The sequence below is a fragment of the Glycine max genome, chromosome 13, assembly GCF_000004515.6.
Source record: "Glycine max cultivar Williams 82 chromosome 13, Glycine_max_v4.0, whole genome shotgun sequence".
Taxonomy (NCBI): domain Eukaryota; kingdom Viridiplantae; phylum Streptophyta; class Magnoliopsida; order Fabales; family Fabaceae; genus Glycine; species Glycine max.
Genome location: NC_038249.2, coordinates 31,216,680 through 31,244,282, shown reverse-complemented (window position 1 = coordinate 31,244,282; position 27,603 = coordinate 31,216,680). Strand labels below are relative to the sequence as shown.

The 27,603-nt window shown below is 33.2% G+C and overlaps 4 protein-coding genes across 5 annotated transcripts; 1 reads left to right on the top strand and 3 right to left on the bottom strand.

The window, feature by feature from the left end:
• Window positions 1-5,189: 5,189 nt before the first annotated feature.
• On the top strand, window positions 5,190-6,630 carry LOC100795366 (DNA-damage-repair/toleration protein DRT100-like). The gene has a single exon (NM_001254570.2). The coding sequence runs from the start codon at window positions 5,234-5,236 to the stop codon at window positions 6,332-6,334; it is 1,101 nt and encodes a 366-aa protein (NP_001241499.1). The 5' UTR covers window positions 5,190-5,233; the 3' UTR covers window positions 6,335-6,630.
• Window positions 6,631-9,187: 2,557 nt separating this feature from the next.
• LOC106795503 (uncharacterized) lies at window positions 9,188-16,235 on the bottom strand. Of its 2 annotated transcripts, XM_026125063.2 has the most exons (4): window positions 15,478-16,235; window positions 13,277-13,369; window positions 12,477-13,089; window positions 9,188-11,951 (listed from the first exon to the last, which is right to left on the bottom strand). In XM_026125063.2, exon 4 carries the CDS (start codon window positions 11,448-11,450, stop codon window positions 9,918-9,920), a length of 1,533 nt encoding a protein of 510 aa, XP_025980848.1. In that variant the 5' UTR covers window positions 11,451-11,951; window positions 12,477-13,089; window positions 13,277-13,369; window positions 15,478-16,235; the 3' UTR covers window positions 9,188-9,917. The 2 variants fall into 2 exon arrangements, with proteins under 2 accessions (XP_025980848.1, XP_025980847.1); XM_026125062.2 differs by having other exon boundaries at window positions 9,188-13,089.
• LOC100801184 (protein gamma response 1) lies at window positions 12,416-13,340 on the bottom strand. Its single transcript, XM_026124865.1, has 2 exons — window positions 13,277-13,340; window positions 12,416-13,089 (listed from the first exon to the last, which is right to left on the bottom strand). Exons 1-2 carry the CDS (start codon window positions 13,338-13,340, stop codon window positions 12,416-12,418), a joined length of 738 nt encoding a protein of 245 aa, XP_025980650.1.
• A 6,825-nt stretch (window positions 16,236-23,060) lies between the features above and the next one.
• On the bottom strand, window positions 23,061-24,065 carry LOC100794830 (zinc finger A20 and AN1 domain-containing stress-associated protein 5). Its single transcript, XM_003542810.5, has one exon. The coding sequence runs from the start codon at window positions 23,772-23,774 to the stop codon at window positions 23,361-23,363; it is 414 nt and encodes a 137-aa protein (XP_003542858.1). The 5' UTR covers window positions 23,775-24,065; the 3' UTR covers window positions 23,061-23,360.
• Window positions 24,066-27,603: the final 3,538 nt, after the last annotated feature.

Sequence of the window (27,603 nt, the reverse complement as noted above, 5' to 3'; positions counted from 1 at the left end):
TAGAAGATTTAGATATTATCCTTTAATAGATTGTGCCACTTGTATGGTTGGTATTCTTTGTAAAATCCTATTTAATAGGGTATGCATTATGTAAAGAATCAACAATGAAGAATATCAATTTTATGTTTATTCCTTTTAGTTGTAGAATTTAGGAGTAGTGTAGCATAGAGCTCTTTGAGCCTAGCTATCACATTGCACTCACAATTGTTGGTCACATTTGAGGTTCCATTGATCTTTCAACCAACAAATAAAAATAAAAATTAACCGTAGCTGTCATATTCCAAGCAATTAATTACTGTATTTGAAGCAAAACATCAACAATAAAACCTCTATTACCCCATTTCATGGACACACCAAAGTCATTCCTATTCTCTTCAACCAAAATGATCTTTCTGTTGAGTATCACATCACTGGAACCAGAGTTTTTCCTGCATCATTAACTAGCACCATGACTAATGGAGGGATTAGGAATTTAACAACTTTAGTTGGTTTAGATTGCTCTATTTCGGCATTCTTCCCCTTCTCTTGTTAAAACTGCTTGAACCTCTCCAAGAATGAACCATCACTAACAAAGAGGTTACGCAGCTAACAGACAAAATGAATAATGTAGCTAGCAACAACTCACTGTTTGACAAGCAAACTTAAAAGCTGAAAAAATGAAGTTAAATTTAAAGCCACGCTATGTTTCTTTCGAATACATAACATTTAAAACTTCAAAGAGGAAATAGTGTTGTATATTAAAGTACTAATAGAATATTAGAATATAGGTCATTAACAAAGTGAACAAGAACAATAAATAGAAATATCAAACAGAACTTCATCAACAAAACAATAAACATCACAAATCATATGATGAGAAAACCATTGAATTATGAAATCTATAATGATAGTAGAAATTCGAAAATGCACAGTTGAGAACAGTTTCCACGGCTGGATGATAAATGATAAGTTGATAACAACTCTGGCATTAACAAACACTAAAGTAAAGAGGAAATCTTCCAATTCAAGCACCATCATTGACGAGAGGAAAGACTTCACAAAAACGAATTGCAGCGAAGACAACTTAAAACTTTCACTTAATTTAATTAGTTGAAAACATTAAAGATTTTTAGTTGTTTACTGATCTGAACTGATGAGTCCATGGAAAACATTATGTGTTTATGCCATGTCAATGAAGCATCAAAAATAGAAGCATATTATGAGCTGACACACAAATTAATTAAGATTCAGAAAGAGAATAATGTAAAAGTATAAGCTAAGGACATTACCTTCCTAATTCCCTCACTATATTTTGAAGTTTCATACCAGCCAAATAACAATAAAACTTGCTTAGAATCTGAGTTACTCCAAAATCTTTAAATGCTAATGCTCCAAAAAATGTTGGTTATTTTCTTTTGCCTCATCTTCATCTTATTGTTTCTACTATCAAGGTTCTCTCAGGTATGAGGTATCCATCAGACCTTTCTTCTTCTTCTTAGAGTCCATCTCTTCTTCAACTTTAGACATTCAACCTTCATGTGTCCAAGTTTCTTGCACTCAAAGTAGAAGATGTCTCTGTTTTCATCCTTTGAGTACTTTTACTAAGGATATATAGTATTTGTACTTTCCTTTCTCCTTCAATGACTTCTTGAATTTCCTTGACATGATTGAAACCTCATCGTCATTTGATGAGTTGTTAGTGCTTTCATTTGATCTTTTAGACTCTTCATTCTTAACTTCCAATTTGAATTTGAATTCTCCTCCTGATTCGTTTGATTGAAGCATTTAGTTTTGTGTCAGAGCAATGGAATTTTAGTATGTATAGTTTTAGAGAATATTTATTTCTTTTTTTTTTGGAAACTATTTTTTGGTTTAAAAGACTTAAAAAACAACTTATTTGATAAAAGTAGTTTTTGAAAATTATTTTCAATACTAATAATTGTTTTAAAAAAAAAATTTAAAAAAAAAACTCTACGTTGTTTTAATTTGTACTTTCAGTTTTCTGATAAAAAAAATCTACTTTAGTTTTCTATAACTCAAGTTCTTTACATTTTTACATCATTTTCCCTTATTTTTAATATCTAAAAATAGTTTTAAAAAGTTTTATAAAATAATTTTAAAAAATAAAAAAATGCAATCAAACACATTCTTAATTTCTTAAGTTTTAGCTCCTCAGGTGATCTCATTTTTTTTTTTTAAGTTTTCGTCTTTATAGTTAACTAGCCATTAATCATGATGGTTATTTCTAAAAGGATACATGTAGTGAGTAGTGACATATTCCTAATGAGAAATACCAAAATAGAAGAAAAAAAATGATATATAGAACATTGGGGGCAAGTGCTTCCACAAAATTTTTTAATTTTTCATATATATATAAAACTACAAATTGTTTTCATTATTAGAAATGTAATATAAAAGCCCATAATTAATAAGTATTGTCTCCACAAATGTGTATTCTTCAGCTGTCACTAACAATAAGGATAAAAAAAATTAAGTCTAAACTAAAACCAAAATTGAGGTAAAATATAGGGACGATGAATGTTTTCAAACCATATAATTACAATCAGAATTAAATTTGTAAATACATTTTGCTAGTACATTTTAAATTTTCCATTAAACAAACATTCGTTTGTTTCAGATTCAAATACTAGTATTGTACACTATTTTAGATTTCCTTTCTTTTTTTTTTTAAGTCAAAATACTCGTATCATTTCATTTAAAATCAAAGCTTGAATACAATTTAGAATCAAATCGTGAACTTGTGGGCTAGCAAAAAATTAGTTGCGGATCTTCTTTGAGACGAAGGGGTCATGGACCTCCAAAATTTCACAGTTTAATGCAACAGCTATTTTATTTTTAGAATTATAAACTCACCGTCCAGTTAATCTCAATTGGAAAATGCTTAAAATTACCAATAAAATGATATTATAAAAATTATTATATTTAATTTATACATTATAAGTTTTATTAATTTAGCCCCTCCATTTTATTTTTTGTCAAGCTCACTGATAAGTGCTACCAACAAAATTACCAGAAGAATTCTGGAAACAAGAAAACAGCTCCCTTGTTTGACAGATAATGACATAAATTTCCTTCCAGATTGCAAAATTTATGCATTCTATCGGTAATTATAGTTATCATGATATTATTAAGTGGTGATAATTATCTGATGGCCATAATCTTTGTCAAAAAAAAATCTGACGGCCATAATAAAGGCTTTAAAACTAATACTCTCAATCAATTTAATGAACATAGCAAATATTGTTACTTCTTTTTCAATTTTTATTAATGAAACTTTTCCACACTAGCTCATAATTTTATGTAAATCTATATCCTATAAACACATGAGAAAAAAGTCCTAACCATTGCTTAGTGTGCCATTTACGATCTTTTTTTTTACGAGAAATGATTCCATGAGATCTCCCTATTATTACGGATTAATAATTACAAACCTAGAATCCATATATCTATATATAAAGAATAAGTTGATGCAACATTTAATTAGATGAATATATCCATATTGTGAAAGTGTGTGTGTGTGTGCAGAAAAAAAACAAGTCTCATGTCATATCATTTATTTATGTCAGTAAAAAAAATCATTTGGGAGTGTAGCAAAGCTAATTCTAATGATGATGATCATAATCCTTGCAAATATATTGTCCATCATAGTTTTGGGAGGGTGAAGAGATTTTTTGTCCGTCATCATATAGGCCATGAGGACTTCATACTATAGTGTAACAATTTTATAACCCGAAATCACTGACTTCAAGGAAATTAGCCGAATGCAAAGCCCTTTAATCATAAAATCTTGGACAACATATGTGATAATCATTGATATATATATATATATATATATATATATATATATATATATATATATATATATATATATATATATATATATATATATATATATATATATATATATATATATATATATATATATATATATATATATATAATCAGATCAGCTTCATAAAATAACACATGTAACAATTTTATATAAATAATATAAGTATACTATGCTAGGTTAATATAAGGTGAGTAATAAATAATTTTACTTGTTTGACATAATTAACTGGAAAAAAAGTTTATACGAAAGCTGGAAAATTGAGTGTTAAAAACTGATCGAAATAAATGAACTACTGAAATTAGAAATGTTTGAAAAAATTAACTGATTAATTAATCCCTTCATATAAAATAACATACAAACATATATATATATATATATTACAAATTTAGTATTTTAATTAAAATACAATTACAATAAAAAAAATACATTATTATTCAATAACATATCATCCTACATGATAAAGTTATTTATTTTTTAATTATTATTTTAGGTCTTACCAGTTATATATTTTCATTATTAACTGACCATGTAAATTTTTTTATAATACATAACATATAAATTCTAAATTCATTTATAATTATTATTATTATTAAGTACTAAAACTTATTTCATAAAATAAATAAAGAGAAAGTGAAAAGACTTGCACATATAATTTATCAAAAAAAGCTCAATAAAAAAAATATCAAAAAGAGAGGTTAGAGAATGGTGAAAAGCTGCCATGTTTTGAAACCAATAAAGACAAAATTGGAAAAGTAAAATCATGCAGCTCTAAACTTTTGAGTCATATCATATACCCTACTTCCATTAGCTTATAAAATTAAAAAATTTAATCCAGTCATTTTTTTTTTGTAAATTTCCTATACACGTACAACTAGTTATCTTGTCTCGTCTGGTTTTTAACTATTTTATCTTTTAATCATTAATTCATAATTAATAGTAGTAATTTTAGAAGCACGAATTGAACACGTCTAAAATTGTTTTCTAGTAATACAAACAGGTATGTGCGTACGTAAACCATTATTGTTAGGTTACCATAATGTGTTTTGGACTGAGAAGAAGAGGAATTGTCCATGTATATCTTCAGACATTTAAGATCAAATCGAGTTTCAAATACCTGAAAATCAATAGTAACCAGCTGAGTATTTATTGGTATCATTATTGAAGGGCTTGACTTAATTAACCCCAGCATGTGCCATGTGCAACCCACTCAAACTATATAATGAGTATCACAAATCACAAATTATTATTATTATTATTAATGACTATGAGGTGCTATCTAGATTTGATTCTGTTATTTACCAAACACGTATCGTATAAATAAAACCAACCCCATGCAAATGTAAGTACTCACTCTCCTACACTTTCATTGCATTGCATTGAACGCAACACAAACACAAACACATGGCTTCCTCGTTGTTCTTCTTTCTAACGTTGCTTCTCCTCTCCGTTATCTCCGCCGTCACCCCCTGCCCGCCGTCAGAACGGGCAGCACTATTGGCCTTCAAAGCTGCCCTGATCGAACCCTACTTGGGCATCTTCAACACCTGGTCGGGCACTGACTGTTGCCGGAGCTGGTATGGCGTCGCCTGCGACCCCACCACTGGCCACGTCACCGACGTCAGCCTCCGCGGTGAGTCCCAAGACCCAATGTTCCAGAAGCTTGGCCGCTCCGGCTACATGACCGGAAAAATCTCGCCGGAGATTTGTAACCTTAGCAACCTCACCACCCTCGTCGTCGCTGACTGGAAGGCCGTCTCCGGCGAGATCCCCGCCTGCGTCGCCTCGCTTTACTCTCTCCAAATCCTGGACCTTTCCGGTAATCGCATCTCTGGCGAGATTTCAGCCGACATCGGAAACCTCCGGAGTCTCACCCTATTGAGTCTGGCCGACAATGAGATCTCCGGCAAGATCCCCACGTCAGTCGTGAAGCTCATCAGACTCAAGCATCTGGACCTCAGCAACAACCAACTCAGTGGCGAGATACCCTATAATTTCGGGAATCTGGCCATGTTGAGTCGGGCGTTGCTGAGTGGGAACCAACTAACCGGTTCGATCTCCAAATCCGTGTCCAAAATGAAGCGGCTTGCGGACTTGGATGTATCATCGAACCGGTTGACCGGTTCAATCCCAGTGGAGTTGGGAAAAATGAGAGTCCTCTCTACTTTGAAATTGGATGGTAATTCTATGACGGGTCCTGTACCCTCCACTTTATTGAGCAATACGGGTATGGGTATTTTGAACCTTAGCCGAAATGGGTTTTCGGGTACCATACCCGATGTTTTTGGGTCGGGTTCTTATTTTATGGTACTTGATTTGTCGTTCAATAACTTTTCGGGTCGGATACCTGGTTCGTTATCCGCATCCAAGTTCATGGGGCATTTGGATCTGAGCTACAACCACTTATGTGGAACCATCCCAATTGGGTCTCCGTTTGAACACCTTGATGCGGCGTCGTTTAGTAACAATGATTGTTTGTGTGGAAACCCCTTGAAGGCTTGTTGATGGGTGACCCGAATAAGTACGTATTGGGTTGTTGTCGGTGAATATTCCAAGATATAATGATTTGGTTATAGTGAAGGAGCCCAAGTGTGATTTTAATTTTATGTGATAGTATTCTGTCATGTGAACTGTGATGTAATGTAATATATTTAGGGCAAGTTGAAATGGACAAAAAGTTATGAGGGTGCTCCTGGTTGCATGTGCATACAAGTGAGCATAGGTCAAGAAAGTTCTGAATATGCTTTGTGTTGCATGTGGGTTTCAGAGCTGCATGTGAGTTTAAGAGCTGGATATAACGTGAAAGATTTGGATCATGACTCCATTTCCTAGCTTTGTCTTTTGATTCTACAACCAAAGTCCACCATATTTTGGAAAAAAAATTATAATGCGATCATCCCAATGCTACAAGACTTTTATTTCCAAACGATTTAATTTTACCAAGTTGACATTAATATATGTTCAAAAGTTCAGATTTATACGAAGTTCAGGTTTTAAAATTAACCAATTAAATTTTTTTTTGTAATGTGACTAGTTTTCTTATGACAGCATCTTAACTATCAGAATGATAATTAAAAATATCTCTTTTCTGATTATGAATCTGCCTTGTCTCTCGGCATACCAGACGCTAGTATGTTGAGGAAGTGATGATACACTGTTACTTGTAACAGCTCAAGTTATATAAATTGTACAATCCTTCGTAAAATAAGATAAAGGATAAGTAATCAATTTTTATCCGTGAAAATATATAACATTAACAAGTTCGTTTTAAAAAGATAAAAAAGTAAAATTTAATCTTCAAAAATATTAAAAGTGAGATAAATGTGTCGTATCATTATCTTTCTTTAATGTTAACAAATTTGCCTATGTTATACGTCAAAAACGAAAATACTATGAAATTAATACTCACGGACACATAAGAACATACGTTCCTAAACTTGTCGACTTATTGACATTTTCGTTCTTCAATTATAATTTATTGACAAATATAATTATATTTATTATAATGTATTATAATTATAATTATATTTATAATATCAACTTATCACATAGGTAAGACAAAGATAAGTTCTCAGCTAAAAATCATTTTGTCAAATTTTAAATGAATCATCCACAAGTAGAAGAAAATAAATATAAGAGGTATAGTAACCCAAACTACAATATTTTTATAATTTTCTGCTCAGTTAGTGACCACCTATATAATTATAATAGACGTCAGAGAAAAAAAGTGACAAATTATAATTTCTTTGTTCACTTTTTTTTTACGCCTATTATATATAAATATATAGGTGATCAATATCTAAGAGGGAAGCTATAGTATTGTAGTTTTGGCTGCTAGACCCTTCATGTTTGTTTTCTTCTACTTTTGGATGATCCATTTAAGATTTGACAAATTGATTTTTTATTGAAGAACCTATCTTTGTCTTGCCTCCTCTGGAATCTTGTGATAAGTTGACAATATAAATATAATTAAATACATTATAATAAATATTTGTAATAACAAAATCAAAAACTCCTAAATCTAATATGTTGTTGGTGCATACATCTTGTTACTGATATCAACTAATTAGGTTTATACATTTTGTGGATACATTTGTCAATAAGTTGTATGATTGAAGGACAAAAATATCAATAAATGATTAAATTAGGAACATAGTTGCCATTAGTCCCCTATGTCCACGTGAGTATTAATTTTGTTACATTTTCATAATTGTGTGTCATGTAGACGAGTTTTCTAACGTCAACAAATGAAAGTTAACAATAAGATAGATTTGTTTCACTTTCAGAAATTAAATTTTATTTTTTCATCTATCAAGATGAATTTGTTAGGACAACACACTTTAAGAGACAAAAATAATTATTTATCCTAAAGTAAATAGCTAGTTCTATTTCCTAGATATTAATCACTCATCTCCTTTAATCCCAATGATAAAAAGCACCAAATAATCTTTCAAAATTACAAATATAAGATATTTTAATCCTTCGTCTATTTCAATTAATATTTGTAGGGATCAATTTGAGTCACCAATGATCTAGGTATTAAATTATTTTTTTAGACACTAATTATGTAAAAATAAATAATAAAAAAAGTAACACATTTTGTAATCTAGACGGTGATTTTGTTTCATTTTCTAAAATATAAATTGGATTAAATAATTTTTTTGCAACAACTGAATTGAATGTTTAGTCAATAAAATAATACGGCCACAACTTCCACTTTAGGGGCACATGCTGATGTCCTTCATCTCTTCCCATATTCATTAACTCTGCAAATCGTTATGCCATCTAAAAGCAAAAATAAGATCAAGAAACAAATGAATAACTCGGGACAAAAGGTGGGTAGCACACCACTGTGTACTATACTCCACCTACCACAAAGTAAATTTGGCCCACTTATTTTCGACCCACCACCTCACTAATGCCTATATTTTAGGAGCCCCTCTTCTGAAAGTTGATGATTCTGTGGTTTTCACTCCCTAATCCCTGTTACTACTTTCACCTTTTACATTTCCTGGGCACCCAGCAGCTTTCTTTTTCTTTTCATGATTATCATTGCAATTTACATTAAAATTTCATGTGATCATCGCATATTCCTCTCTAATTAAGGTTGGTAAATGATTTCGGCGCTATAAATAAAGGCGTATCCGATATTACAACAGAAATGCGAATCATGTCATGTGAAGTAGTCAGGAGAAAAGTTAGTTGAAAAAGCCACCGCTATTTGTGTTCCATGCATTAACTTTATCCCTTATCGGGCATTGTAATTATGGAATCTTTTATATCCTAACTGTAACTGAACGCCAATTCTATTATTTCCTTTTCTGGTTAATCAAAGTTATGTTTTTCCAACAACAAAAATAACACAGAAAATGATGCATACAATATATTACACACAGATGATGAAATGAAGGACAAAAATGGGGGCTATGCCCCACGACATTCAGCAAAATTGGTGCCATTAACATGATGATCCAAACCAAATTGGGCCAACTGTTCATTCAAATCGGACTGGGTGAATACTAGGCTAACATCCAGTCCAAAAGAACCATAGAATTATCCCATCAAACTGGTTTAAGACTTCATGCGTAATTTTGAATGTTGTGTTTAGCATTTATAAATGATGTTTAATTTTCTTCTTTAAAAAAATGGTGTTTAATTTTTATTTTTTCAATATTATAAAGTTATGAATATGATGTTATTTTTTGTTTAGTATACCTTATTACATACATATTAGAATTTTAAAAACTATATGGTTTAATAATGACCCATTCATCTGCGATTAAACCATTAAATCTTAAATCGGTATTATAGCCATTTTAGCGACCAGCTTTCTACTCAAGAGAAGGGACAATTCCTAGCATTCGAGGCTAGGCACCTCCAGAATTAAGGTGAGGAAAAGAGTTTTATTTCTACTTGCCCATTTGAATACATGCTTCAGTATATATAGAGTTCGCCTACTCCAGTATTCTAACGGATTTTGACATTACATGCCTTGGAGGAAATCAAAATAAAAAACATTTCTAACAGGATTTGGATAATGGCCGACAATACTCCTGAAGGATCACCATTCTGCTGCCAGCTCAGCGTTCTATACGAAATCTCTGAGATAATGAGGTTTGTTGATTTCCCTCCTTGGTCTTTCTTCCTTCTCTGGTTCTTGCTCTGTGTCCTGTTGCTTTCTGTTCTTATTCATAACATTCCCATGGGCTTCCAAAGCAACCTTGTCCTCAAGGTTGTATTTGAGTTTAAGATCCTCCAACTTATCTGCATCCTTCGCGTTGACAATTAGATGTTCTGGTGCATATAAGTTTGAGAACTTGATTGACTCAAGCATATCATGTGCATAAACAATAAAACTGTGGCTTAGGGCCTTAGCAGCAAATTCTCCTCTTGGGAGACGCTGGCACTGCTTGCTGAGTTCCTCTTCTATAGCATTCAGATCCACACCTTCACCGGAAATCACAGGCACAACCTGACTATCAGGACCATGCTCAACCTGGGAATGCAAATCAGCAGCTACATGACGAGGAACCACATGCTTGTCCGCAATGACTAAAACTTCAGATGGACTAGCTGGCATGCCAATTGAAACCATGGCTTCAATGTTTTGCAGTATCATTTTTGCAGCTGTAACATGTTGGTTTCCTGTGCCAAAAATTTTCTCAACCTTAAGAGCCAAGGGAAGCCTTCCACATTCAGTCACAACCCGCTTGACCAAATTCTCATTAGCAGCTAAAGGAATTGATTTCAGTCCAAAAGCATGGTGACAGAACAAAGACAGGGCATCCTCTTCAATCAGCAATTCCACTTCATAACTCAGCACCATTTGGAATTTTGGCCTTGACACTACAAGAAACTTGCAACCTGGTATTCTACACATAAGCTGATCCACCACGGAGAGTGTCCACACCTCATCCAAAACAATCAAAGTTCGAGCTTCACTTTTGCACATAAATTGTGGCATCCATTGGGGAACCACGTAATTTGCATCCAACCTCTCGTTGCCCATAATATACCCCCAGGCATATTGGTAATCAATTATTTCCTTTCTTCTTTTCAAGCCCTTTAAGTAGCCTCCAGGGTCAAATGTGTCAATACCAAGGAAATGCCCCAGACCTTTGTTGAACTTTTTGAAGAGCCCAAGCGCTTCTCTGTCATACACCCAAAAGGGTGTCTCCTTCAGGACTTCAAATGAAACAGCATTAGCATCCTCTGAGTCTGAATGGTCGAGTTCGAAGGGCACGTGGTGACGAGACACTGTGCAGTCGTAGTTGCCGAATCTGCAACCTCGTCCAAACACTGACTTCTCATTGCTTCCCAGTGCAAATTTGGAACCATCTTCACCATGAACTTCCGCCTCCATGGTTTGATTTTCCACAACCCTCCCTTGATTAGAAACTGAGTTCAGCGACTCTTCCATGAGGCTCTGCACCTTTTTGTCTAAGCAAACGAAGCTCGGTTCAAACTCCGCGGCTCCGTCTTTGGTATTCAACTGAGGAACCGCGCCGGCAGCGGTTTGCTCAGATGAAGGGGTCAAAGAAGGTTGGAGCACATTGGAAAACTGATAGTGGATTTCAAGAAGGGTCAACCTCTGAAGAATTTCATCCAGTTTGGTGGACATGGTTTGATCGGAGGTGAGTTCCGCAGTGGCGGCTTCGATGCGGTCCCCATAGGGGACGTGGAAGAAGCGAAGGCAGCCATTGATGCTCTCAATGAAAGCACCAAATGTTATGATCAGAAAGCTTTTTACTCAAGAGAAGGGACAATTCCTAGCATTCGAGGCCTAGGCACCTCCAGAATTAAGGTGAGGAAAAGAGTTTAATTTCTGCTTGCCCATTTGAATACATGCTTCAGTATATATAGAGTTTGCCTACTACAGTATTCTAACGGATTTTGGAATTACATGCCTTGGAGGAAATCAAAATAAAAAACATTTCTAACAGAATTTGGATAATGGCCGACAATACTCTTGAAGGATCACCATTCTGCTGCCAGCTCAGCCTCTGCACCAACTGCTGCCAGCTCAGCCTTCTATACGAAGTCTCTGAGGTAATGAGGTTTGTTGATTTCCCTCCTTGGTCTTTCTTCCTTCTCTGGTTCTTGCTCTGTGTCCTGATGCTTTCTGTTCTTATTCATAACAAGTTTGTTTACAAAATTTATGTGGTTTGTTTACAAATCCAAATAAATTTTGGCCATTTAGTGGCCCTAAGTTCATTGACTAACACAAATTCATTTTGAAAAATGCATGTCACCGTGACAATCCTCAGTAAGTTTACAACACTAACCCTGAACAGTTTAGATCAGGTACTAAATAATTAGAACACATGCCCTCCTTTTCAGGAAAAAAAAAATATAAATAGTTACACAAGAACATAAATAAATAAGAGAAAAATTTCAAGCACAGAGATAGATACTGTTTAGAAGAGTACAACGGATAAAAGTTTTTTTGCTTGTCAACATAAGATATCTAGTATCTACAACGGATATCTAGTACCAAAAACCTAAAAGTTTGTCAATTCTTTTTAATTGGATACAGAATCCATTTATAAATCAAATAGTAATCTCTGATCTCTCTAAAATATATTCTTACATTTCAGATTCAAACCCAATATTCCAAAATCCTTCAGGAGTCATGGGAGGAACATACCTATATCGATGCCTAGAAACACCATCAAGGTGTTCACAGCGGAAGCTCTGCTTACTGTCAGCATCCTTGCCATCAGCATTAGGAAGAACAGCATCATAGAACTTCCTGCATTGTTTGCATTCAACTCCTTTTAAATTTTCACGCTCAGCTTTCTTCCTAACTGGTTCAACGTACTTGAAACTTCTTGTGTTGGCCACTGTAACAGAAGATTGCTTTTGCTTCTTCTGAGGACTGCTTTTGGCATTCATATCGTGTGTTTCGTCATCTGAGCTGTCCGCACTAATGTCTTTCTGAATCAGGCATGGTTGGTCTTCCTTGTTCAAATCCTTATTTAAATTTTCTCTGATATTCTCAAGAGAAGTATCAAGAAAATCATCATGGGGATCAGGACCTACTCGACTTTGATGGGACCGGGTTTGCCTCCAGGAAGATACAGGGCGCTTTGTACTAGATACAGAGACTAATTTTGTATTGGATGGACATTTTGGGACATCACGAAAACCAGAAGATGGAGAACTCAAATTACACCCTCTGTCAATCTCAGATGGCTTCTCCTTGACTCTCTTTATGACACATGTGGCAACAAACACATCTGGAGTTTTCGTTTCAAGGCCTGAAATAATAGGAAGTAGATGATAGGTTATCAAGTATAACTCAACATAGCATTTAGCCAAAAAAATCTGTGTATATGCAATTTGATACAGATGGATCAGAGTGAAGGCCATTTCATACAAGACAGTTTTTCATACAGTTGAGTAAACTTTAAGGCTGTGTGCATAGCAATAGACAATTCAATTTACCTCCAAAATCTTCCTCTGGGATTTGGTTCCTCACTTCAGCTGTATCGCTATCACTAGGATCCATAGTCATATTTGGGTTCTAAAATGCAAGACCTGCAATAGCATGCCAAAAGATAATTGATGAATAAGGAGAAAAGATGCAACCTTAGCCAATGGCTACACAAAGACAGCATCATGCCAGAATCAAATCACTTATCTCCTTACCAGTCTCTCTGCATGCCCCTCCATATGAAAAAAAGACACCTAAGCCAAAAATAAAAATCGCTATGGCAACATCTCCCCTCTAAATTTTAGGCTGTTTGAATTGATGAAAAGGTATGGAATAGAATCATTAGGTTTCTTTATATGGATTGTTTCAAATATGATGGAATGGAATGGAACTCATTGAAATGAAATGCATTACATTCTATTCTATCCAATACTCTTCTTTTTATTCTCCTCCAGTTCGGGGGTATATCAGGAATGGGACAAAACTAATCCGTTTTACTTTCCATCACATAACAAAATTATCTAAACAATGAAATAATAACCTTATTCCCTTCTGTTATATCTCATCCTATTTCATTCCACTCACCAGTCACCACTGAATATCAAAACACGGCTTCAATTTCTTTTTGTTTTTCCACTGAAATGACACTTTTCAATTGAAGGAAGAAGGAATTAAACCACAAAAAGGAAAAGATGGTTTCGATGTCTGAGTGCCTTATGGTGCATGTTTCAATTCAAATGAATATCCACATAGAAATACTAGCAACAAACTCCAACGCTCCTTTTTAAACACATTATCTACTATTGACTGAAATTTATTAGAAAACATGACATCTAGTTAGTCTCACATCACATAAAGTACCAAGGTTTTTACCAATTCTAAGTAGAGAACTTCACCAAAAGTATGATGGAATTATGACCAAGTTTTATCCTAAAATTTAACCAACAATAAAGAGTGTTAGAAATTGTATTGCTATCATTCCATACTCCTCATCTTCACAAAGCTAAAATCAGTTTCATAAATAGACCCATAAATAACCCAAAAACATGTGATAAGCTATTTCTACTAACAGAAACTTACATAATACCAGGTTCTATGATTTGTCCAAAAAAATATCTCTTTCGCAACATCTTTGCCCTAAATTGTTAGACTGTTTTGAATTGGGAAAAAGGTATGGAATAGAATGAAATGTAAATAGGTTTCATTATATGGATTGTTCAAAACATGATAGGATGGAATGGAATGTAACCTAATGAAATGCATTACATTCTACTCTATTCAATCCAATACTCTTCTTTTTATTCTCCTCAATAGTCATGGGACAAAACTGGTCATTTTTTTTCCATCCCACCACAAAAATATCTAATTACTTTATTCCATTCCCTTATATCTCATTCTACTTCATTCCCCTCACCATTAAATATCCTATCACGGCCTTAGTTTTATTTTTTACTAGAGAGACGTCCGTGCCTTATACTTTTATTTGAATATTGATAAATGTGAAGTATATCAAAATATATGTAAGGAAAGGAAAACATTAATTTAGGAATGTATTTGACACAGAGAGGCCGGTGCTGACACTGTCATACACTAAATGTTGACACAGAGACCCAAACCATGGTTTGTCACGTCATTGTGAGAGACTAGTCCTTACAACCTTTTTATTTTTAATTTTGCTGAAATGACACATCAACTAGTCTTTTTATTTTTTGCATCCCATCACAAAAATATCTAATTACTTCATTCCATTCCCTTATATCCCATTCCACTTCATTCCATTCACCATCAAATATCCGATAATTAAACCATTCGAATATCATCGAAATAGAAACAGTTTTTTTTAGCGCAGAAAAAAGGTAAACAAAATCAAATAAAAAATAATTCATTATAAATTCAGCGAATATACCTAAAAAGATGCATCTATTCTTTAATCATCTAGGAAAAATAGCCTTAGTTTTATTTTTTATTCCTTACAGGTATTTTCATTTGAAAACAATTTTATTTGAGCCAAACATTAAACATGGACACTTCTCCCAACCAAAATCCGAACCATGATTCACTATGTTATGAGATTACTGTACCTACAATTTTTTTATTGTTTTTATTTTGCTGAAATGACACTTTTCAATCGAAGGATTCATAACCAAAAAACATGTGACAAACTATTTCTACCACACAATTATAAGTTTATAAGACAAACTTGTAATAATACCAGGTTTTACGATTGGACTCTGAAGCATCTCCAATTCACTTGCACACTCCAATTTGTTTTCCTGAACCACATTCTCTTCACCGAGACCAACCTTTCTCCGAAGGTAAACGTGCTGAGACTTAAGCCTCTTATACGCCTCCGTCACGCGATTCCTCTTCAATTTCTCATCCCTTAACTCGCACGTCAGCGCCTCCACGCGCTCGAGTAGCTTCCCGTCCGCCTCCTCAATCTCCCGCGTCTTCAATCTCAATTTCTCGTCCAACTCGTCAATTCTCGCCAGCAGCGTCGCCTTCTCGCCCTCGCAGCTCTCGAGCTTCGAAAACGCGGCGTTTCGCTTCGCCTAGGAGTCGCGGAGCGCGGACTCTTTGGAGTGCAGCAACTCCTCGAGGTACTGGATGCGGCGGCGTTTCAATGCGATGTCGGATTTAAAGAGAGGGTGGAGCTTAGAGCAAAAGACACGCTCGATCTGCGAGATGCGGTTCTTGGCGTCCTGAATCGATGCGGCCATGATGGTGCTGAGGCCTGTGATGAGGTTTCCGTCAGCGGCGGCGGAGGAGGGGAGGGGAAACCCTAGTTTCGGAGATTGTGGATGGGGCACTGACTCTGCTTCTTCGTCCATTGAGGATCGGTGATGAAATGCAAATGGGAAATGAGAGCGAAATGAAATGAAAATGCAAATTGGAGCGAAAGTCTGGGTTGGGAATTGGGATGGGGGTGAGGATATTTATATTGTGTGTGTTTGATTGGTTTCACTCTGGCGCGGGATTGAATCTTGTAGAAATGAGTAGCTTTAAAAAAAAAAAAAAAAAATATATATATATATATATATATATATATATAATAATTCTAAAATTTTCGAATATTTTCCTAATAATTCTCTTACTTCTTTTTTAATGATAAGTTTTTTCTGATAGAAATTACGGGCATAAACTCTACCTACCTATTATACTCAAAATGTAAATTTGAAATGATTGATTAAGTTAAAATAATTTAATCGTTAGTTGATTAACATGTTTAATATTTTTTATGATAAATAATATTATTAAATATGTTTATATTTGTAAGACATTAATTATATTTTTATTTAATGTAGTGTTTTTTTATAAAATATTAGGGTCATATAGGAGAAGGATTCTCTGTACTGAAATTTTACATGAGAAGGATCATGCAATGTGAATTCATCTCAGGTATTTATAACTTTTAGATACGAGTATACAGTATTTTTTATAAAATAAATTTTAAGTAATTTTGACATTCACCTTGTACCTTTTTTATGTATTTTACCTTTTAACTTTCTTAATATACGATAAGGAAACTACTATTCTAAAAAATATTCTTGACACCTATGGAAAAATATCTGACCACCTCATAAATTTCAACAAATTAAAGATTTTTTCAGCAAGAATAACTCTCAAAGAGTGAAGCAAGCCTCTTACTTTCTTGAGGTCACCTCTTAGATGGGCAAAGAAAAATATTTAGGGCTCTCGTCAATCATTGGAAGAAGCAAGAAAATAATTTTTTGGTCCCTGACATATAGACGTTTCTTGGTTCCTGAAAGATAAACTATGAAATCGCATCAACCCGAAGACATTTATCAAAGGCAGGTAAGGACATCCTTGTTAAATCTTGTGCCCAAGCTACTATACTCTCATATTACATAGTGTTTTCCTTTTACCAACCACTTTGGAGGATCGATTTCAAAAAATGATGGGTAGTTTTTTATGGGGTTCTAAAAATGATTCTACAAGAGGAATTAATTGGCTAAATTGGGACAAGATGACTATGAAAAAAATAATATGGTAGAATGAGATTAAGAAATCTTGCCTTGTTAGGGGAAGCAATGGTGGAAATTATTCACTAATGAAGATGCTATTGTTACAACAATCTTCAAAGTTAAATATTTTTCCAATGATGAATTCTTGGAGGCCAATTTAGGTCACAATCAAGTTATGTGGCATAGGATTCATGTTTCATGTTGATTTCTCATAGGATTCAATGTTTGGACTTGAAATCAGCTTCAAAGCATTAAGATAATTTTTTAACCAAAACTAGGTAGAAATATCATTTATCCTATGTTTCGAATGAGGAAAAGAGAGTGCAAAGAAAAGAAGAAAAAAATGAAATTTAAAGTGAAAAGAAAGTAAAAGATTTTTTTTATTTTTATAAGTCAACTTTTCTTTTTATTTTTTCTAAATTCAAACAAAATAATATATCATTATTCGTGTTTTTTTTTGTTTCATTTCTATCAAACATAAAGTTTTTTTGGTAAAATAAAAATAAAATAAATTAATAAAAAATTAAATTAAAGTAGAATATAAAATATGAATTTCATCTTATTTCACTATTTATTACTTTTCCTATCTTTTATCTTTTAACTCAAATCAACGAATCCTTAATTCATGAGACTAAAGCAATTTTAGTTTTTTCTTGCTTGAGGTTTACTTGGATTTTACCATATGGTTAGTGGGGTAGGCCTGGATTATTGTGATCAATGTCCATTGTGAGTTGCTCCAAGACATATCTTGTCATTCGTTGTACATGCCATTATTCAACTCAAATTAAAATTTAAAAAAAAAAAAAATTGACGTGCAAAGGACAGGAAAGGAATCACATTCCACCAACAAGAGAAAGTTAAAAGTAGAAGAATCTTAATATATCCAAGCACATCTCCGTTTGTTCCATGCTTTGTATTCTTTGGAACTATAAGATTTTTTTTTTAATTTAATTTTTTAAGTGAGCAAATATTGAAAAAAATAATATAATTGATTTAAGTTAAAATATTGTGATCTTACTTAATGATAAATATATTTTACTTTCTTACTTTATATATTCATATTTAATTTAAAGGATAGAAAAGTCTAATTCAGTTGGTTGAATATGATACATGTGTTTTATAAACATTATGATATCATATTCAATCACTATAGATAAAAATATACTTAATTTAAAGGAGTTAATTTTTTTTCTAATTCAACAACATATTTTTTTTTAACAACTCTAATTAAGGTTTTTGACTTTTTGATGAAATCCTAAGTAAGAAATTGTCTTTGAATTAACCATAATTCTTAATTATCAATCTAGAATTTAATTATACTTCAAGCTCGTAACATATGATCAAAAAGAATTAGGTTTCTAATGTGCAATGACATTCAATATTTGAATTAAAAAAATATATTAACACTAATAACATAGTTTTTATACTGAACAATAAATTAGTAAAGTACTAACATATGAGTCATTCATGTTTCAATGATTTAAAATTTTTAGAATGTTCATTTAATTGTAGCATAAAATTGATATGACTAGCGTTACAATGATTCGTAAGAAAAAATAATAAATCACTAAAATGTGCGTAAATATTTAAAATTATATCATTTTTTTTACTGCCATTACAAAGAGAGAGAAAAGTTTGTTCAATGAAGAGAAAAATACAAATTATAAGATCAATGTGGTAGACTGTTATTAGATTATTGTCGATTATGGAGTTTAAATGCTTGTCCATTATTTGACATGTGTCAAATAAGGGTCTCATTACGGCAAACTATCTCAAAAGTGAGGTACCAACAAACCACTAATCTTTATCTCTAATAGTAGATTATCCACTTTTTATTAATATGTAGAAGTGAGTTAGTCACTTTTTTTCTCAAGATCATTCTCTCTCTCTTCTTAGCCTCTCACATTTTCCTTCAATGGGATTTTAGATCCAACCATTCTTCTTCTTCTTTTTCTCGTGTTGGAAAAAGCTAATAAACTTATTCGGGTAAACATTAGACTTGGGTAAATATATAGGTCAGTTCAACTTGTTAAAGACTCATTTGTATGGACTTGTATTTTTCTTGTTAAACTTATTGACACAAATAGAGGTGAGTATACATACTGGTCTAACCTATATAAGATCCAACCCACGAAGTCCATATTTTAGACGGGCTGAATAAGCATGGTTCACAAAATAAATATTTTTTTAAGATACGTATATGGCTCATGAAACTCATGGATAAATAAGCTGATCTATAAACTCAAATAATAATTTAAAAAATATTTTTAAAGAAATAAAAATGTATAAAGTTAGAAGAATTTTTTCCTTCATTTTTTAAGTTAAAATCCACACTAAAACATACCAACATTTATAACTAAAATATACCTATATTTTTAACCTAACAAATTAACAATAGTCCAAAAACACACATTTTTAACATAAAAATTAACAACAGTCTAAGTCCACATGCTAGCCCGCAAACTGATGGATTAAACCTGTCAAATCCATAAATTTCACGGGTTAGACTTAGATATTGCTTATAGTTATACTGATCTAAAAGAAAACAAGTCTGGTATTCACACTGTTTGCAGGCCTAATGAGTATTTACACATTTAATCATGAATCTAGATGTGTGACTTAGGGATTATGCATGAGTATTTTGATTAAGTCAGGGTAAACTAGGTTAAAGATTATTTGACAAGTTGAGTATTTTTGTCTTATTGATGATGGAACATCTCTCTTCAACTTGAATTTAATTGTTGTGATCCTTGAGTCATGTTCTAATCTAGAATAGGGTTATATGTATAATTATTTTTCAAAATATTTTTAAAAAACATTTATATTTAGATATGATAAATGTGAAATATTTTTATAAATTTAGTTAACAGGATCTAATTTTATTAAAAGAGAGAAATATATGGTTTTTATTTGCAAAGGGTTCACCATTATTGTTTGTAAGGAAAACTAGTTATTTGTGGGTCTTTCTTTCTCTCTCAAACATGTCTTATAGAAGAGAGACAGTCACAAATGAATAACAAGTTTTTAATAAATCATTTTTTTTTTGTTTGAGACTCTAAAAAAATTCTTGGCAAAATTGCATTTTTGGTCCCCAAATTATTTTTAATTTTGGATTTGGTTCCTTATAATTTAATTCACAAATTTGGTCTCCCAATTTTATAAATCCCTGCAAAATTGATCCTGAAAGCCCGATTTGGACGTTGACTGTTAACCTCAGACGTTGAATGCCACGTGTTAATGTCGCATGTCAACGTCTGAGTGGTTCCTGTAAAGGCTTCATTTTTTTTATAGGTAAAATTACACTTTTGGTCCCCCAATTTTATTCCAATTTCGATTTTGGTCCCCCTATAATTTAATTCACACATTTGGTCCCTCAGTTTTATAGATCCCTTTATAAATTCAGCCAAATTTTATTACTAGAGAAGTTGTATTTAAAATTTCAAATAAAAATACCATTATCATACATAGGCCACTTAATAATTTTATTTATCTATTTTAAAAGTATAATACAGTATTAATTTATTATACTTTTCAATAACATATGATATTCCTTATGTCTTTTAACCCAAATAATGCCTTAGTAGATGTTTGCCAAATTGAAACCAAACAAAGTAATTGGTACCAGCAAGTCAAGAATCAGATTCAAATATTATAGGTGAAAAAATTGTAATCTTTTTATAAAAATTAATAATCAATAAAATTGATAAATACTACTATTTCACACTTATAATGTAATAAATAAAAAATTAAAATAAGTTGGCAAAAGATTAAAGAAATGTAATATATTTTTTTTACTCTAATTTTATATGTTACTTTTAAAATAATTATTATAAAATTAATAAATTTGACCATTTATCATTGGATGCTAAATAGATAATGTAATAAAATTTGTACATATGTTATTTATTTAAAAAATACATACATCATCATCACGCATGATTTACGCAGAAGCCATGACATGGTTTCTAAATACAAAAAAAAAAAACACTCAGAAGAAAATTCATGCGAACCTCTCTAGACTTTTTTCTAACCCGTACACTTGTATCAACCAGCTAAAATTGTATTTTTAGTTTTTCATTTTAACTCTAATTTTGCATTTGGTCTCTCGCTAATTTAATTCATGAATTTGATCTTCTATTTTATAAAATCCTACAATGTTGATCCCGGACGCCTCAATTAAACGTTGACCGTGACATTAACGGCCACGTGTCACATCTTTATTCAATCAGAACATGATACATAACCATTATTATCCGATGAAAACGTGACACATCACCGTTAATGTCACTTCTTAATTGTCAACGTCAACGTCCAATCGAGACCAACATTATACGATTGAAGACCCATCTCGTGAATTAAATTATTTGGGGACTCAATTCGTGAATTAATTATTAAGGAACCAAATCTAAAATTAAAGATAAATTGCAAGACCAAAAATACAATTTTACCTATTAAATAGTATTAATAGTATATTGTAATACTTTTTTTATCATTATATATTGTACGTAATACTTTGATGCAGACATTTTTTTCTTCTTTTTATAAATACCTTACCCCACACGGTCCCGTATTAATTATTTTATTTGAAATTCTTAAATTATACCTTTTAACATGTCAATTCAATTATCAACCATTTACAGCACCTGCTACCTTCATATTAAATACTATAGTTAAATAATCATTATATATTGTAGTATTATTTAATAAATTTTAAAGCAAATTTAATTATTTCTAAATTGTCTTTCACAAATCCTTTTGTTAATAATATTTACGGTTCCTTATTTTAAATTATAAAATCATATAGTTCAAAACTTATTCGTACTACATTACCTAATTTTCCAATAAATAATCAAACACGCTCATTCAATAATGAAAAAAACTTTAAAAATATTTTCGTTTTATAATGGGAGTAATAGACAAAAATAGAAATATAATCATCTCTGCATTTTAATTAATTTGAATGCATGTCTTTTACTAATATTTTAATTATTATTAACAAAATAATTTTTAAAATGTTTTTTTAATGAATTTACCGATACTACAAATAAATGGAGTAAAAGCTAGAAAACAAAGTTTGGCCAAAAGATGCCCAAAATGGCATCCACCATGAAATCCTAGGCGTTCGATCATGACATTCCCTCGAGATTCCTCTTTATAATAATAATAATAATAAATAAAAGCAGAACACAATTATCAAAGAGGCCAATTATCGTCTTCCACGTGGCGCAACCCCATTGGCCACCGAAGCGCCAAAAAGTTGAGAGTCACTATCACGAACAATAAAAACCGCAATCGCGAAATCTCGCTGCGGCTACATCACGACACGATCTCACCCACTCACCCAATATATCGCGATAATATTTTAAAAAAGCGTCACATGTCAAATCAAGTGGGTCCACCCAACTTTCTATCATCATCACTATTCTCGAAAATTCCAAATTCAAAGTACAACGCAATTTTACAGCTATACCCTCACACCCCAATCTAATTTCCCTCAACATTCCCCTGAATCCTATGCTCTCTCCTTTTATCTAGTCCTTTATTTTAACTTCACAATTTTAATTTCGTTTGGTAAATTTAAAAAATTAATGTCTTTGGAGCAATTTAACCCAAACTTGATTAACATGTTACAAGTTGTAAAAGATGTCACAATTTGGCATGAGTAACAAGTTGCAATAGATGTCAATTATATATGCATTTCCTACGTCAACCAAAACATTATTTTCGTACAAAAACCTGATAAATGAACCACTTTAATCTAATAAAAAAAAAGGCAACGAAAAACCATTCATTAAACTGATTCACATAATAATCACAATAACAATTTATAAATTTCCAACCCAAATTAAAAAAAAGGCATAAAAATTTAGAAATTATACATTAAAAATAAGAAAAAGAAAAAGGATCACCGAGAAATTCATCTTTCCGGTTACAAATTCCCCGGGTTTCCACCCACGCGCCTAGTCGCGTCTCGAAGAAAAGACGCGACGCGAGTAATTAATAATTAATTAATCAATCACCTAACCGCGATCGAGTGGAAACGTCGTCGTTTTGTGTTATCCCCTTTTTGCCCCTTCTTCTTCTAGATTTGTTCTCCGATTTAGGGTTGTCAGACTTTGACGATCTTCGCGGCCTTCACGACGGGGTTCTCTCTCGCGATGGCCTCTCTCCCCGCGGCCTTGTAGTCGTAGGAGCAGTCGTGGCGGTCGGAGTAGCGGTGCTCTGCGCAGAAAAGGTCCCCGCAGCGGCACCGGAATCCCGTGAGTCCCACGCGCCGCCGGCAGCCGGAGCAGCGGTTCACGGCGCGTTTGGGCTCAGAAGACGTCGTTTGGTCCGTCTGAGATTCCTCGTCGAGAGGGAGGGATCGCTTTGGGGAGCGCGATGAAGTGGCGGGGGTGGTTGCATCGAAGAATCTAGAAGGTTCGGAAATCGAGGTGGTGGTGGTGGTGGTGGTGGTGCAGGGGTTGATGATGGGTTCGGGGACCTTAAACTCAGTGTCGTTTTTCTGGGCCTTCTGAGCCATGCTTAGGTTTTGCGTTTGGGAGAGAGAGAGAGGGGATTGATGAGTTGTGAAATGAGAATAAAGAGAGAGAGAGAGAAGAAGGGATTTGTAATTGGAAGAGAAGAGAAAGGGGTTGTGTTGTGAGGTTGGTAATGAAAGGAGATTGGGAATATGGACCTGGTAGAGACGCGTATCGGAACCCCTTTTTCTTTCATGCCATCTCCTTCCTGCTGCAATTACCAACTTGTCCCACCATCACCGCAACATCCCCTTCTCTTTTGACTTCTTTTTTTTTTAAATCAAATTATTCATTTGAGGGGCTATTTTTCCATTTCTATGGATCAAATATCAATATTGGTAAGAAATAAAATTATTTATTAATTATTATGGTAGGTCTAAGAATAGCATAGTTAAAATTTAAATCTTAGATTTATCAATAAAAATATTTATTATTAGTTTTTTTAAAACAACAAGGATTTCGTATATTAATTAAAAGATTTTATATATCATTTCTTTCTATCTTATGTTTCATTATCTGTTAGACGACCTACAATATCATGTCATACCATTTTAAAATCTTTTTACACGTTTCATTTCATTATTCTTATAGAATAATATAATGATATCAAAATTAAACAAGTAAAAATAAATTAAAAAATATATATTTGACATTCCTATAAAATTTGAAAAGTTTATTTTATTTTTAAATTCATCGAGTTGATAAAAAAATTATGAGAGTAAAATTAATATGTTTTAAATTTTAATTAAATTTCGAATATATTTTACCCAATAAATAGCAAGGGTTAACCGTTGAAACCTTTTGGGAACCCTAAGCTAGAGAGATGATAGAGTTACGGGCAAGTTTGGCTTGTGGTACAAAACGTATGTAGTTTATATATATATATTATATAATGATTCCTTCAAAAATTGAGAAAATTGATCCTGTAATATTTTCATTACACAAGCTTTACATCAAATACTCCATTTTAAAACTATTTGTCTTTTTTTTAATTTATGTTATCTCTTAGTAAAAAAATTATAGATTAATTGTTGAAGATATTAAAATTTATTTAAGAAATTAATTTTGTTTAAACAAGAGTTATTTCATATACACAAGTTTAAGGATTAAACTCCTAATCATATAATTAAGAAACATGTTTATCTATTAATTATACTACTTTATGTTCATAAACTATTTGTCTTTTAAGCCTAATGTGTAGGTTAATTAATTGAACTATAATTTCATTAAACCTTGATTAAAATATCTTCATTTAATATTTTCTTATATTTTATTTTGTCATTTTTTAATGCATTTTATTTAATTATTTGATGCCATTGATTTTTTATGTACCCAAAATAGAATACTAATTTGAAGTCTTTTAGGACCTATTTGGTGGTTAGGATAAGATAAAATATACAAATCCGATAAGAACATGATACGATAAGAATAGGATAAGTATTAATCTTGTCTAATGTTTGGTATACATCATGATACGAACTAGATAACGATAAAGGGGTGACGACAATGATAGTGAAAATGGTGGTGGTGGTAGTACTTGTGGCGACAACAATAGTGGGAATAGTGGTGATTGTGGCGATAACAATGACAATGAGTGGTGACAATGATGATGGTGGTAATTGTTATGGCGACGATGGTAGTAGTAGTGGTGACGATAGTAGTAATGGTCATGGTTTGCAGTGGCGCCAATGGTAGTAGTGGTGGTTGCAGCGACAGTAATGACAGTAAGTGGTGGTAGAAATAGTGGTTGTTATGGCGACAACGACAGTGACAATGATTATGATGAGATGTGGTAGAGGCAATGGTGAAAGTGTTGGCAGTGATGATGGCGGTGGTGGTGCTAACAACAATGATGGTGGTGATGGTGCTGACAACAATGATAATGGTGGTGGTGGTGGTGGTGGTGGTGGTGGTAGTGACGATGATGGTGGTGGTGGTGGTGGTGGTGGTGGTAGTGACGATGATGGTAATGGTGGTGATTGTGGTTGTGGTAATGTGACAATAATGAAAATAGTGGTGGTAGTTGCGACGATGACAATGACAATGAGTGGTGACAGTGACGATGGTTATAGTTGTTATGGCGATGAAGTAATGGTGGTGACAACCATAGTGGTTGTTATGGCGGGCACGGTGATGGTATTGACGACAATGGTGGTAACTATGCCTATGATGAAGATGGTGGTAGAGACTGAAACATCCCTGATTGTTGACTTCTTGGTAGCTCACACTCTAATATTTCACACAGTGACACTTCACTCAACTCTTTATTGGTCAAAATCCTTTATGGGTAGCCCTTTCTGAGACATCAACAATCTGTTTCGACTGCTTTCAAGGTCAATAATTGTTCCCACAAACCAACATGATACTTTTTAGCATGTTTTGTCTTCCCTCGCACGCTTTCTAGGAAACTTCCAAGAAGGTCACCCACCCCATAACTACTGCAAGCTAAATACACTTAATTGTGAGAGTTCTTAAGTGATAGGTTACCGAAAAGTATATGCATCTTGTTGGTATAGATAGTACCGATTAATTCCTGTAAATCATTATTAACTATACAGTCTCATACTTGCACAATCTTTGGATCTATCTTATTCTGGTGTGATTCGTCCAGATGGTAGTGGTAATGATGACAATGGTAATGGTGTTGATTGCGGTGGCAACTATGGTAACGAAAATGGCAATGGTGATGGTGGTTGTAGCGACGACAATGGCAATGAGTGGTGGCAACAACAATGATGATGGCTGTTATTTCAACAATGGTGGTGATGATGGTGACGATAGTGGTGATTGTTATGGCGACAATGGTGATGGTGGTGGTAGTTTTGTGTATGACGAAGACGGTGGTAGAAACGATGGTGAGAGAGGTGGCACAAATGGTGGTGGTGGTTGTTATATCAACAATGGTGGTGGTGGTGATGATGGTGAAGTAGTGACGACAATAATAGTGGTGGCGGCTATGACAAAGATGGTGCTAGAGACAATGGTGGAAGTGGTGGCATAGATGGAGGTGGTTGTTATTGTGGTGATGGTGGAGTGGTGACAACAATGTTAATGATGGAAGGGACGACGGTGGTAGTGGTGGTGGTGGTTGCTTTGATGAAGATGATGGTGACAATAATAGTGATTGTGGTGGTGGTGGTGGCGATTACAGTGATAAGGGTGGTGCAGATGGCAATGACGACTGTGGCGACAACGACAATAGTGATAGGATTGGTGGCAGTGACAGTGATGACGACTACAACGATGGCGATGGTGGCATTGGGTGGTGAGAGGGATAGATGGAGAAAGAACGACTATCCTAACCTATTCTGTTGCTTTTTAACCCAGCTTCCCCCTAAGGATGGCAATGTGGACTCAGCCTGCCAAAAACAGGGCCAGTAAGGTTACCTTGCCATATTTTCTAAGAAATAAATTAAAATTTTAAAAAAACTTGGAGTATATATATAATATTAGTGTTTCTTAGCAAATAACGAAGTACATTTTTATTAGTAAAAACAATAGTATTATTAGGAATGATATTTGCCACAAGGAGTGACATAGTTGAAAATTAAAATCACAAAAATTGGTTGACTACATATCATTATCTCAATCTTTTGCGCATCCTAATAAAGAACAAACTGATTCTTTTCGTATAAAACTAATTCTTGTAACCCATTTGTAGGAGGAATCAATATAAGCTACTTTGTGGAGTCTTCATATTTGGCCATGCACATTTTTGCTAGGTGGTTGGAAGTCATTTACGGGTTCATCCAAGTTAATGAATTATTAACTATGCATGCTTTTATTATGTTAGGAATGTAAACTATAGGATACAATATAGCTTTTACATAT

Bases quoted from the DNA above. Each gene is read 5' to 3' on its own strand.
- LOC106795503 (XM_026125062.2), bottom strand. From the start codon at position 11,450: ATGTCCACCAAACTGGATGAAATTCTTCAGAGGTTGACCCTTCTTGAA.
- LOC100795366 (NM_001254570.2), top strand. From the start codon at position 5,234: ATGGCTTCCTCGTTGTTCTTCTTTCTAACGTTGCTTCTCCTCTCCGTT.
- LOC100801184 (XM_026124865.1), bottom strand. From the start codon at position 13,340: ATGGATCCTAGTGATAGCGATACAGCTGAAGTGAGGAACCAAATCCCA. The intron at 13,090-13,276 runs GTAAATTGAATT...CTATTATTTCAG, and splicing joins CCCAGAGGAAGATTTTGGAG to GCCTTGAAACGAAAACTCCA.
- LOC100794830 (XM_003542810.5), bottom strand. From the start codon at position 23,774: ATGGCTCAGAAGGCCCAGAAAAACGACACTGAGTTTAAGGTCCCCGAA.